Here is a 12,552-nt window from a genome sequence, read left to right as displayed (position 1 = left end):
AACAAAAGAACCCTAAATCTGCATTTTCTATTCCTTCATTTACAACAAGCCCCTCCTTTTCTCTATGAGTTCATGAGTGATGGGGTCAATGGTTTTCCTCTAGGACTGTGAGAGTCAAGGCCTGGGGGTTGGGAAAGGCAGCGTTGACACTAATGGATGCTCTTATTCTGGCCTGAGGGGTAAACACTCCAACGCTGACGCTATGCTTCAAGAGGAGACGGTGGTGTTGAGCCCCGGTGTGTGTGTGCATGCACACGGTTGTGTGTATGTTGTCAGCTGGGCATTTGATATAGCGTTTCATCTGAAGTGCTGAACATGCATGCCAGGATATGGCTTGTTGGCTCAGATGTGGAGTTACACAAGCTTGCTCCCTCAGAACGGCAAGGTTTCCCTGATGCCTACAGAGGTCACTCTGTCCCCCTGGAACTGCCTTAACACTGGCTTAGGACATTTGGTAACAACAATGAGAGGAAATCTAACAACATTAACATAATGCTGTCTAAGAGGACTGGTCTAGACCGATCCTACTTCAGACATGACTATCTCCTGAATGTGACATTATCATGCAGTAGAAGGGACGCCATCATGTCTGAGGTTGAGAGGAAAGAGTGAGGAGATACTTAGTAAAAATATCCCTGTTTGGTATTTGCTATGGCTCAAGTGTGTGGATATCACCGTGGCCAGTGAGAATGTATACACTTGTGGTTTTGGAATAGCGGCTCTTTCACAGACAAAATCCCATAAACTGTAAAATGTTATACATGTCCTTAGAAAATGTCAAGGAATGATGTAAAGCGCAGGAATCTAGGCTGTGATTCTGGTATGGTTCAGGTCCATGTGGTGCGGAATGGAACGAAAGGGACTCTTAGGGACTAGAAATAATACGCTACTTCTGATTGTGTGTTTTATTGAAGCGGGGTGAGCAGCTCATTCCTTGGCTCTCACAGCCAGATGCCTTTGGATTTACTGCTTGTGGTTTGAGGGCAGGAAGCTGAGTTGGTAGTGGTAGAGATATCAGCCAATCACTGATCAGATAAGAGCAAGATTAATAATACAATTGTTACTTTGAGTTGAATGGTCTGTTTGTGTTACTGGTGAAATTGGAGTTCGGCTTACTGTACTCATACCCTCAGGCCTCATTGCTGACCTAGATCACGCTGGTGAGAGAGGCTATTAGATCTTTTTGTGACCGTTTCAATGTTTTCAGACTATTTTCCTCCCTGTTTATGGTGTTATAAATCAATAGGTTGGCTTGGTTGATAACAAAAGAAAGTAGTTCAATGAGAGGTGGCTGTTTGTACTGCGTCTAAAATATTTATTTTGGATTCATGTCTGTGAAGTGAACGAACAGAGAATGAGTTTAGCTTAAGAGGTCTTGAACTTGAAAATGTTTTCAGTTACACGAAAGGAATTGCCTTGTACCCTATGCTACTTCAGTTAGTGATTGACATTTTGGTCAAGTTTTCTTAAAGGGAACGTCAAGCCACTCTCAAGTTGACCTGCTCTCCATTTTATTCAGGTGGCGGAGAGAGAGTAGGCAAGCGTAGCCCATATCTAGTGAACGGAATTCATGGTTCATCATGAACTCTGTGACTGTCATTCACTGAGGTTACTGGGTTGATGTGGACAGTTGGGTTTAAGAGGAAACCTTTGCTTCTCTTGGCCATGGACAGGCAATTCAGCCTTATGCGGATAGCTCCGTGGTGAATGTTTTCCATGAAAGATGTAAAATATTGTCATATAATTATAAATACTGTTTATACAGATTTTATACCCATTTCTGTATAAATAGCCTCTAAAATATATGTAAACAGACCATAAATGTCTCAGATTATTTTGTATTTGTTTTTATAGCTGTGAGTGCTATTATATGACACAATATCAGTACTTATTAAATTTACAACTTGTCTAAGTCCTATCAACAACTGATTTGAGCCAGTGTTGAAACCTGGAACCTGACCACACTCGACACAGCTGAGCAGCCACCCTCTTCAGCCTTTACTCAACACATGTCCCCTTCTCTGCCCTGCCTCCCTCTCTGGCCAACACCTGAGGCAGGCTATCACACAAAAGCTGCCTTAAATCTTTCTATGTGAGATAGTCTGACCTCAGTTACTTTTGGAAATGTTACATCCGCCTATTTCCCTTGTCCTGGCTCGGAAAGTTCAGGCTTCCCCAGCTCCAGGCCAGAGAAAGGGATGTTCACTCATGTCCTGCCAATGAAATCTGTTCTCCGCCCTTCCTGTTAGAATCGTGCCCCATTTTTTGACAAATGGGGAAGACAACATTTTCAGTTGTAGAGGCATATGCTCTTGTCAAAGTCTAACCACTTTGGTGGCCTTGTGATTGACTTACTGGAGCTTGTTTAAGCCACACTAGGGATGGGCACAGTTATTAGAATATTAGAATATCTGAACGGACGTTAGTATTCGATTACTTGCGAGAGTATTCATTAAAAAAAGATAGATAGATAGATAGATAGATAGATGGATGGATGGATGGATGGATGGATGGATGGATGGATGGATGGATGGATGGATGGATGGATGGATGGATGGATGGATGGATGGATGGATGGATGGATGGATGGATGGATGGATGGATGGATGGATAGATAGATAGATAGATAGATAGATAGATAGATAGATAGATAGATAGATAGATAGATAGATAGATAGATAGATAGATAGATAGATAGATAGATAGATAGATAGATAGATAGATAGATAGATAGATAGATAGATAGATAGATAGATAGATAGATAGATAGATAGATAGATAGATAGATAGATAGATAGATAGATAGATAGATAGATAGATAGATAGATAGATAGGCCTATTTGAATGAAAAGGCATTGTCTAAAATGTAATGAATATTATCTATGTGGCATTGCTACATACATTATGTAGCAATGGATTAATGTCTTTAAAGTGAATGAAAGGAGAATCGGATAGACCATGCAATTAAACATTTTAATAAAACAACAGTTTTATGACAGTTTTTATGAGTGAGCCTCACAATAGAAAGATGTACCGGTAGCCTACACACTTTTCACGTGTGTAGCTTGTTATTGTCGGTCAATCAAAGCAGCACGACCGTCAGAGGCTCCATGTGTAGCAAGTGAAGTGGGAGATTGTTAATCAATGCAAATGGAATAACAATTACGGAATTAAATTGGCTAAATAAGAAGGAGTAGGCCACAATGATCTATCAACAGGTAGGCTGTTGTTAAATATGAATTGAGTTGTTGTAGACAAGGACACTGGGAGCACAGCAAAATAACCTCAATTAGACTCGCTAGCTAGCTGGCTAACTAACTTAGCTGGCTAGTGTCACTAGCTAGCTAGCTTCTTTACATTAATTTGATGCAGTCAAGACGGACACTACCAGATCAGATACTAGATAACCTATAGCAGAAACAAGTTTGTCTAACTTACGCGAGTCGGTTTGTCTACTTTTTCTCAATTCAATTCAATTAAATTCAAGGGCTTAATTGGTATTGGAAACATATGTTAACATTGCCAAAGCAACCAAAGTGATATAAACAATAAAAATGAACAGTAAACATTAAACTCACAGAAGTTCCAAAAGAATAAAGACATTTCAAATGTCATATTATGTATATATACAGTGTTGTAACGATGTGCAAATAGTGAAAGTTAAAAGGGGAAAATAAATCAACATAAATATGGGTTGTATTTACAATGGGCCTCTGTGTCTCTCTCCCTCCTGTGACACACCGGTCCCTCTCCCACCCGTCTGTGCTGAAACAACAAGCAGAGTGCCCCGCCTCTCCTGAGTTGTGCGTGCAAGTTCACATTGATGTTAAAAAAAATATATACTTTATTTTTTCATTACCATGACTATCCAGATAACAGAAAAAAATTCATGATATTCGAATATAGTGAAATAATTTCGAATGCCCATCCCTAAGCCACGCTATCTTCACCCTGGTCTTAGCAAACACCAGCTATAAAGACACTTCCAATAGCTGGTTCAAATACAACTGGACTTTGCAGCAGTCTGCCACTTTGACCTCCACCCAACACATTCGTGCTCATTGTGATGATATAACATTTCACCAGTGTCATCAGTCTTGTACTTGGCTCACCTTCAAGATGTATGTCTTTCGATTTTATGTATCCTGTGCTTGTGCGTTTGTCTGATCACATTTGAGCTCTTTTTATTTTATTTAAATTTTTTGGGGGGTTGGATCAACTTTAATATTGCAGATAGATTGTAGCTTCCATCAATGTAATTGTCTTCATAATTTCCAATCCCTTATATATTTTTGGGGTAAATATATACGCTAATCGAACCCACAAATGCTGATGCTTCAGATACTCAACTAGTCTAAAGAAGGCCAGTTTTATTGCTTTTTTAATTAGCACAACAGTTTTCAGCTGTGCTAACATAATTGCAAAATGGTTTTCTAATGATCATTTAGCCTTTTAAAATGATAAACTTGGATTAGCTAACACAACGTGCCATTGGAACATAGGAGTGATGGTTTCTGATATTGGGCCTCTGTACGTCTATGTAGATATTCCATAAAAAAATCAGCCGTTTCTGGCTACAATAGTCATTTACAACATTAACAATGTCTACACTGTATTTCTGATCAATTTGATGTCATTTTAATGGACAAAAAAATTGCTTTTCTTTCAAAAACGAGGACATTTCTCAGTGACCCCAAACTTTTGAACGGTCGTGTACATGCAGCTCTAGCTGTGATCTCAAAAAAAGCACATCAACTCACAACCACTCCTGCTGTAAACACAGTCCAGTTCAAAGTGAATGGCACAGATCCATATATGGAATAGACTAGGGATACGGCAGCTCTGATTGGTTATGGCGCACTGGTCTGTGTAGAGTATGGGCCTGAGTCGTGCCTATCAATGCAATAGAATCCTACTCCAATGCGCTCTGCCTACAAGCAAATCTCTTTCAATATTGCCTTGATTCGATCACAATTTGCACAGTAGAGGGAAAAGTTGATCGTGTTAACTATAGGGAAAACTATGAAGTTGAGTAAAGTTCAATATTGTGCTTCTCGGGGCAGGCTGATATTTCTTCTGCCCGGCATGTTGCGCAGTTTAGAGGGAACAAATAGATACAGTGCCTTGCGAAAGTATTCGGCCCCCTTGAACTTTGCGACCTTTTGCCACATTTCAGGCTTCAAACATAAAGATATAAAACTGTATTTTTTTGTGAAGAATCAACAACAAGTGGGACACAATCATGAAGTGGAACGACATTTATTGGATAGTTCAAACTTTTTTAATAAATCAAAAACTGAAAAATTGGGCGTGCTAAATTATTCAGCCCCTTTACTTTCAGTGCAGCAAACTCTCTCCAGAAGTTCAGTGAGGATCTCTGAATGATCCAATGTTGACCTAAATGACTAATGATGATAAATACAATCCACCTGTGTGTAATCAAGTCTCCGTATAAATGCACCTGCACTGTGATAGTCTCAGAGGTCCGTTAAAAGCGCAGAGAGCATCATGAAGAACAAGGAACACACCAGGCAGGTCCGAGATACTGTTGTGAAGAAGTTGAAAGCCGGATTTGGATACAAAAAGATTTCCCAAGCTTTAAACATCCCAAGGAGCACTGTGCAAGCGAATATAATATTCGCCCGATAATATTCAGACCACTGCAAATCTACCAAGACCTGGCCGTCCCTCTAAACTTTCAGCTCATACAAGGAGAAGACTGATCAGAGATGCAGCCAAGAGGCCCATGATCACTCTGGATGAACTGCAGAGATCTACAGCTGAGGTGGGAGACTCTGTCCATAGGACAACAATCAGTCGTATATTGCACAAATCTGGCCTTTATGGAAGAGTGGCAAGAAGAAAGCCATTTCTTAAAGATATCCAGAAAAAGTGTTGTTTAAAGTTTGCCACAAGCCACCTGGGAGACACACCAAACATGTGGAAGAAGGTGCTCTGGTCAGATTAAACCAAAATTGAACTTTTTGGCAACAATGCAAAACGTTATGTTTGGCGTAAAAGCAACACAGCTCATCACCCTGAACACATCCCCACTGTCAAACATGGTGGTGGCAGCATCATGGTTTGGGCCTGCTTTTCTTCAGCAGGGACAGGGAAGATGGTTAAAATTGATGGGAAGATGGATGGAGCCAAATACAGGACCATTCTGGAAGAAAACCTGATGGAGTCTGCAAAAGACCGGAGACTGGGACGGAGATTTGTCTTCCAACAAGACAATTATCCAAAACATAAAGCAAAATCTACAATGGAATGGTTCAAAAATAAACATATCCAGGTGTTAGAATGGCCAAGTCAAAGTCCAGACCTGAATCCAATCGAGAATCTGTGGAAAGAACTGAAAACTGCTGTTCACAAATGCTGTCCATCCAACCTCACTGAGCTCGAGCTGTTTTGCAAGGAGGAATGGGGAAAAAATTCAGTCTCTCGATGTGCAAAACTGATAGAGACATACCCCAAGCGACTTACAGCTGTAATCGCAGCAAAAGGTGGCGCTACAAAGTATTAACTTAAGGGGGCTGTATAATTTTGCATGCCCAATTTTTCAGTTTTTGATTTGTTAAAAAAGTTTGAAATATCCAATAAATGTCGTTCCACTTCATGATTGTGTCCCACTTGTTGTTGATTCTTCACAAAAAAATACAGTTTTATATCTTTATGTTTGAAGCCTGAAATGTGGCAAAAGGTCGCAAAGTTCAAGGGGGCCGAATACTTTTGCAAGGCACTGTATATCAAATAGATATCAATATCAAATAGATATCAATATCAAATAGATATCAATATCAAATAGATATCAATATCAAATAGATATTACCAAAATTTCCACATTGTATCGGATGAGAATAGAGGTCAAAGATGCCAAGATCAGGATAAGTTGGAACTGCAAGTTTCTCATTGGAAAAAGCTGCAGAAATCTTCTTACAATTTCCCTAAGAAAGGGAGGGAAGCTTAACTAACCCTGTCTGCACATGAAGTCCTTCTCCACACATTTCTCTGAACCTTTCAGGGAATTGAATTGCAGATGAGAATGAATATTGTCTAACCATTCTTTAGAACATTCCTCATGTATTATTGGGCATAGGTGTGAATTAACCCAACAAGCTTCCATTACTGCCCTCAACACCATAATGATGTCACTTCCTGTTATCCAAGACGGCACATAAGAACGCGGCTCTGGTTATTATTAGCCATCTATCTTGCCCATCTCGCTGTTCATTGTTTTCCATATTTCATTTTAGCACTGATCCAAACATAAACAGTAAACACGTAAGGGAGCTTTTCCCTGTTGTGACTGGGCGAACTGGGTTGTGTTAATAAGTTCAGTGCTGGTATGAGGGGGGAATCGTGAACCTCTTTGTCTCTCCAAGCAACCACCCATAAATAATTCAGGTGTGGAGTTGGAGTAAGAAGTTTGTATGTCGCTGCAGCTCTCCCTCTCTGCACCTTTAGATGACTGTGTGTTTAGAAGCCTGAGGAGGGAGGCTGACGACTGTTCTCCTCTACTTGCAGGTCAGCTCTCCCCCCTCAGGTTACACCATGAAATATTCACCCTGAACCGTTGCATAATTTACCTCATCAACATAATGAGGAAATTACTTGGAGACCATGGAAGAAGGTGTGTGGTGAGGACAGGAGCGGGTCTTGGGGTATGGCATTCTAAGTGCTCTGCACTCAAACAGAGTGAATGAAGATGGGAAGAAGTTATTAGGGGCCTTCTTTACCATTTCTGTGAAGAGAGAGATGAGAGAATGGCCTCCCAAGTTTCCTCACTGGTTATGTTGAAAATGTAGACAATAACAAGCAGGCCTACTTTAATACATTAATGTCTTTGGTTGTTTCTCTTCAAATACTACATGACTAACCTTTTTCACCCAAATTATTTCCAGAGGTCATGGCAATGCTGCAGGAGTCCTGGAATACTATAAAACTTTTACAGAGTTGGAGATCCATAATGTGTGTGAGGAGGAATGCCATCTAGAAGGTGGATGTCGTATCCCAGTGCAGGAACCCTGACGAGGTGCTCTGCTCTTTACTCATTTTAGATCAATGTTTTGGGAAAAAGCTTGATTCAATGGCATCTTGTCTTTGTTCAAAGAAGAAAGAGTATACGTGTCACGCCCTGGCCATAGAGAGGCTTTCTATTCTCTATTTTGGTTAGGCCAGGGTGTGACTAGGGTGTGCATTCTATGTTCTTTTTTCTATGTTTTTGTATTTCTTTGTTTGGCCGGGTGTGGTTCTCAATCAGAGGCAGCTGTCTATCGTTGTCTCTGATTGAGAAACATAGTTAGGTAGCTCTTGCCCACATGGGTTTTGTGGGTAGTTCTTTTCTGTTTTTGTATTCTGTACCAGACAAAACTGTTTCGGTTTCGTTCATTTTTTTTCATTTTTTTTTAAATTCAGTGTTCAATTCATAAATAAAGATGAACACGTACCACCCTCCACCTTGGTCCCCACCTTCTTCAACCCACGACAGCCGTTACGTTTTTTGCCAGTCAATGGTTCTAGTCATGTGATCCGGGCTAGGACTTAAGAGTGGCTACCGCTACAGCCCGGGCAGGGAGCACATGGCGGCCCATCCAACAGATGTTTTTCGTTTGTGATGCAGTCTCTCTCTCTGAGCTGAAAGGCACAGAGCCAGAAAGGTGATTCATGACGCGAGCCTTTCCTTGTTACACTAAACGAAAAAAATGCGCTCCGTGTGGAGAATAAACATGGGTCCAGTTCTGTTTTACAGATTTTTCTATTATTGTACTATAAACCTTCGGGGAGAGACATTTGTAACTTCTAAATGCTATGACACATTGCCCATGACCAGCCATTCTGAGAGAAAAGGCTAAGTTGTCAACCATTTCGTACATCTGTGCAGCATGTACTATCAACTTTCCATCTAAGCATACTGTATACTGTATATTCCATTTACTATGGCTCTTTCTATGTGGAGGACTTTATTAACTTGAGGTCACTGATAATAACATTGCTTTCACTATTGGGTGAGAAACAATAAACAGAGATTGTCTTATATGTTATTTAATTGAAACCTAAGTTCTCTGACTACTTTAGGGTGTTTCTTTAGCCTTGTTTTCAGAAGATGCAGCAACATCTTTGCATTTGTCTTAGTTCTCAACAAGCCTGGCTGTAGTGTATATGACAGTCTGCTGTTTCCTGGCGTGAAGGAGTGGCAAAACGCAATGGATTGAAATACTGAATCTACAAAACTTCTCTGTTCTCTCTCTTGCCTCCTTACTACACATTGGAAATTGAGGATGAGACCACTGACACTGTGATATAGAATCGATAGGGAGAGCAATGATTATCAGCATTGATTATCTGCCATGGCTGCTATTTATATACACTTTGTGAGAACATTAAACCAGGGACTTCAAGAGATGCAACATTGACTTCATCACTATTTTATTCAGCCAAAAATGAGATTGTGTTGGTTTTCATAGGGTATGGCAAAGGTGCATGCTGCTGGCCTTCTATGTTGCCCCATTTCCTAAAGGCAAAGAGAACGCAGATAGGGGTGGTATGGGGATGCATGGCTCCCCATGGTCTTCACCTGTCTCACCTGATTACACTCACCTTGCTAATCAGACACGTGTGTGTGTGTGTGTGTGTGTGTGTGTGTGTGTGTGTGTGTGTGTGTGTGTGTGTGTGTGTGTGTGTGTGTGTGTGTGTGTGTGTGTGTGTGTGTGTGTGTGTGCGCGTGCGAGCGAGCCCTTCCAGCACTAATTGCGATTGAAGGGGGAGGCTGCAGTTCGATGCACAGTTCTATCAAAACATGCTGAGGTTCAGAATCAGGCTGATGTTAACACTATATGTGTGGAGCCATTCCAATTCGGAATCACTGTAAATGCCAATATCTTTCAGTGAGTGGCTGGAGGCTGGAGGGTTTGCTGCTCCATCCGTCCCCACCCCCACTCTGTATGGAGACAGCCAACACGCTCTGCTGCTACAGTCTGGCTACTCTACTCTCCCTCTCCTCTATCATATCCAATCCTCCCCCTCTGCCTGGCAACACCAGCCAGCAGCAGTAGGAGCAAAACTAGCTTAATCGAACTGCACTGAATTAAAATAGGCTTCAGCATGAGCAAACCACAGAAGACTATCATGACATCATCACTACACTACAAAATGCAAAAAAAACATTTATGCTGATATTTTGGATACCATTATTGTATGTTGTAACATTGTAACTCAGCACAGTTCTTTGACAGTCTGTCTTATACAGAGCATGTTCACATCACAGTATTAGGCTTTGAAAGAATAGGATACATATGAACTGGATATAGGCTGTTTTGCTTCTAGTAGGCCGGGGTAGGGCAGAGACAGAACTAACTGATTCTTCAAGCTTGTCAAGGACAGTAAACTAGGCTTCAGTGGTATACCGTATATACCGTATATCGCAGAATTTAGAAATACAGAAATTCAATACTGTAAAAAAATATATATATATATATTCAACATATATATTTTTTTTTTATTGGGTTTGGGGCCCCTAAAGTTCAGGGGGATGCTTAGCCAATGCTTATAACTAACCATAAGTTAACAATCTAAGATAGACCAAATAAATTAAATCCAGCTCAGGGCTCCAGCTATCCATTGGGTTTGCTAACTTGCTAGCTAAGTGGCTTGCTTGCGAGATCAATCTTCTTGGTTACAGCAGAGACAATCAATCCCCTCCTGGATCAAGATCCCTGCTGACTAAATTTGTTTTGTACTTAAAAATATAAATATAATAATAATTGCGCCCCTAGGTGTTCACTGCCGGTAATATCGTGTACCCCACAAGAACGGTATAAAGGTATGAACATCTCGATATGCCCAACCCTATTAAACAGATTTGTATTTTCACATGACCCTTGGCTTTTATGTCAACTTGTGCAAATGGAAGCATAAGTGTTACAAAGTTGCCAATAATTCCAATTGATAGCAGGCAGTTTATAATGATAATAATCGGCATGTAAACAGAGTAATTCCAAGTCATCACAATCTAACGTTGCCATGGTAGAATGCTTATCACAGAAATTTTGTTTTTGTATTGTTTGCACATCCGAACAGTGCTGTCTGCGAAGGACACTTTCTGCGGTTATTATGCAGAATAAGGTACAACTTTGGGCATGGGCATTTGGACACGCCAACGTAGATGCCGAGTCTATTTTAATGAGTGGCTCGGGCCCCTGCTACTACTAAATGGAGTTTAGGATAGGCTATTTCTATAAATTGTATAATTTGGGTAGCCTATGCCTATTGTAGCTATGTCATCTCCGTAGTGTCATGATTCATCAATGCGCAATGGTCGCTCTGGCACCAAGTTGCACGTAATTCCATCTGCAGCTATGGCTGACTCAATGTTAACATGATGTGGCCTTACCTCTTCCAGAACGTTGACTGTGTTCCTACAGCTCTGCAGGCGGGTCGTGAAGCTGGACGTGGTAGGAGAATTGTAATCCTCTGTTGTCTCGGAGAGAAACTCGGACACCGATATTTGATCCGGCATCCTTCAGCAGGGAATCGCCCAGAAGAGGATTGCAAGAAATGTTGAGAAAATCCTAAATCATGAAAATACAACTGGCGAAGAAAAGTACGAGATGTCTAACTCTGTGACTGGGTCGAAAACTGATAGTTTACGAACTAGAGATAGAATCGAAATGACAAAGACGCGTCTCTTCTCGAATAACTTGGTTGGTTCTCTCCTATGTCTTCACTGTCCCCAAGGGAAAAGGGAATGGACACAATTTCGCCCCCCTCCTCTCTTCTCCCCTCGCCCGTATCCCTTGCTTAAATTACCAAAACACAAACGCTTAATTACTGTCCTATGCTGCCTTGCTGTAAAATAGAATAGCGGATTCCATCATAACGTTTTTGCGGATGTTCATTAAGAATGGCTTTTGCCGATAATACTTTCGACAATCAGAAATATTTGTATGTAATCTATCATAATCCGTGCTCTCTCGAATTGCAGGATTTCCTTTATTTTCTTATCTTCTTTCAGTTCTATTTTTTAATGCAGAACGCAGTTTTGACATTCACAACCACTCTCCTCTCCCCCGCTCTCTCGCTCACCCTCTCGCTCACCCACCCACCTCGGATGATGGGGACAAACAAGGAAGAACTCTGCGCATGTCCATGATCTCCGACATAATACCTAGAGACAGTCCGCAGTAAAAACTCCACTGCTATTTCATTTCCGACCTATGCAATCGTTTAATGGGGCTCTACTGAAGTCATCGAATAAAATGCGATGTGAAAAGGAAAATGTAGGCAAGATATAAAATTCCAAGCATCCGGAGCATCAGCCTAGACATTATTATTTATGATCATAATAGCCTATAGCAACTGATATTTACCAATTATATATGTAGATTTAGAAATACGAATTGACTGTACTACTGTGTTCTTTATTTAAATACAATTAGCTTATTTATTAACATGTACAATATGTTATATTAATTGGAGCCTAAAGTAATGCATTAAAACATACTTTTTCTGACTAAAAAACCTCAATGGTGTACATTGTAGCTTACTTATTGG

General features: G+C 40.7%; 1 protein-coding gene across 5 annotated transcripts in view; it reads right to left on the bottom strand.

Moving 5' to 3' along the window:
- Window positions 1-12,552, bottom strand: part of LOC109908803 (arf-GAP with SH3 domain, ANK repeat and PH domain-containing protein 1-like) — a 76,421-nt gene that overhangs the window by 62,775 nt on the left and 1,094 nt on the right. For all 5 annotated transcript variants that reach the window (XM_031796205.1, XM_031796208.1, XM_031796206.1 and 2 more), the window contains exon 3: window positions 11,393-11,519. In XM_031796205.1, the coding sequence (XP_031652065.1) occupies window positions 11,393-11,519 (127 nt within the window). The remainder of the gene's footprint in view (window positions 1-11,392; window positions 11,520-12,552) is intronic.

This window comes from Oncorhynchus kisutch, linkage group LG18 (genome assembly GCF_002021735.2).
Source record: "Oncorhynchus kisutch isolate 150728-3 linkage group LG18, Okis_V2, whole genome shotgun sequence".
Lineage (NCBI taxonomy): Eukaryota > Metazoa > Chordata > Actinopteri > Salmoniformes > Salmonidae > Oncorhynchus > Oncorhynchus kisutch.
Note: the sequence above shows the minus strand (reverse complement) of the source record. Positions and strands in the feature narration are given on the sequence as shown.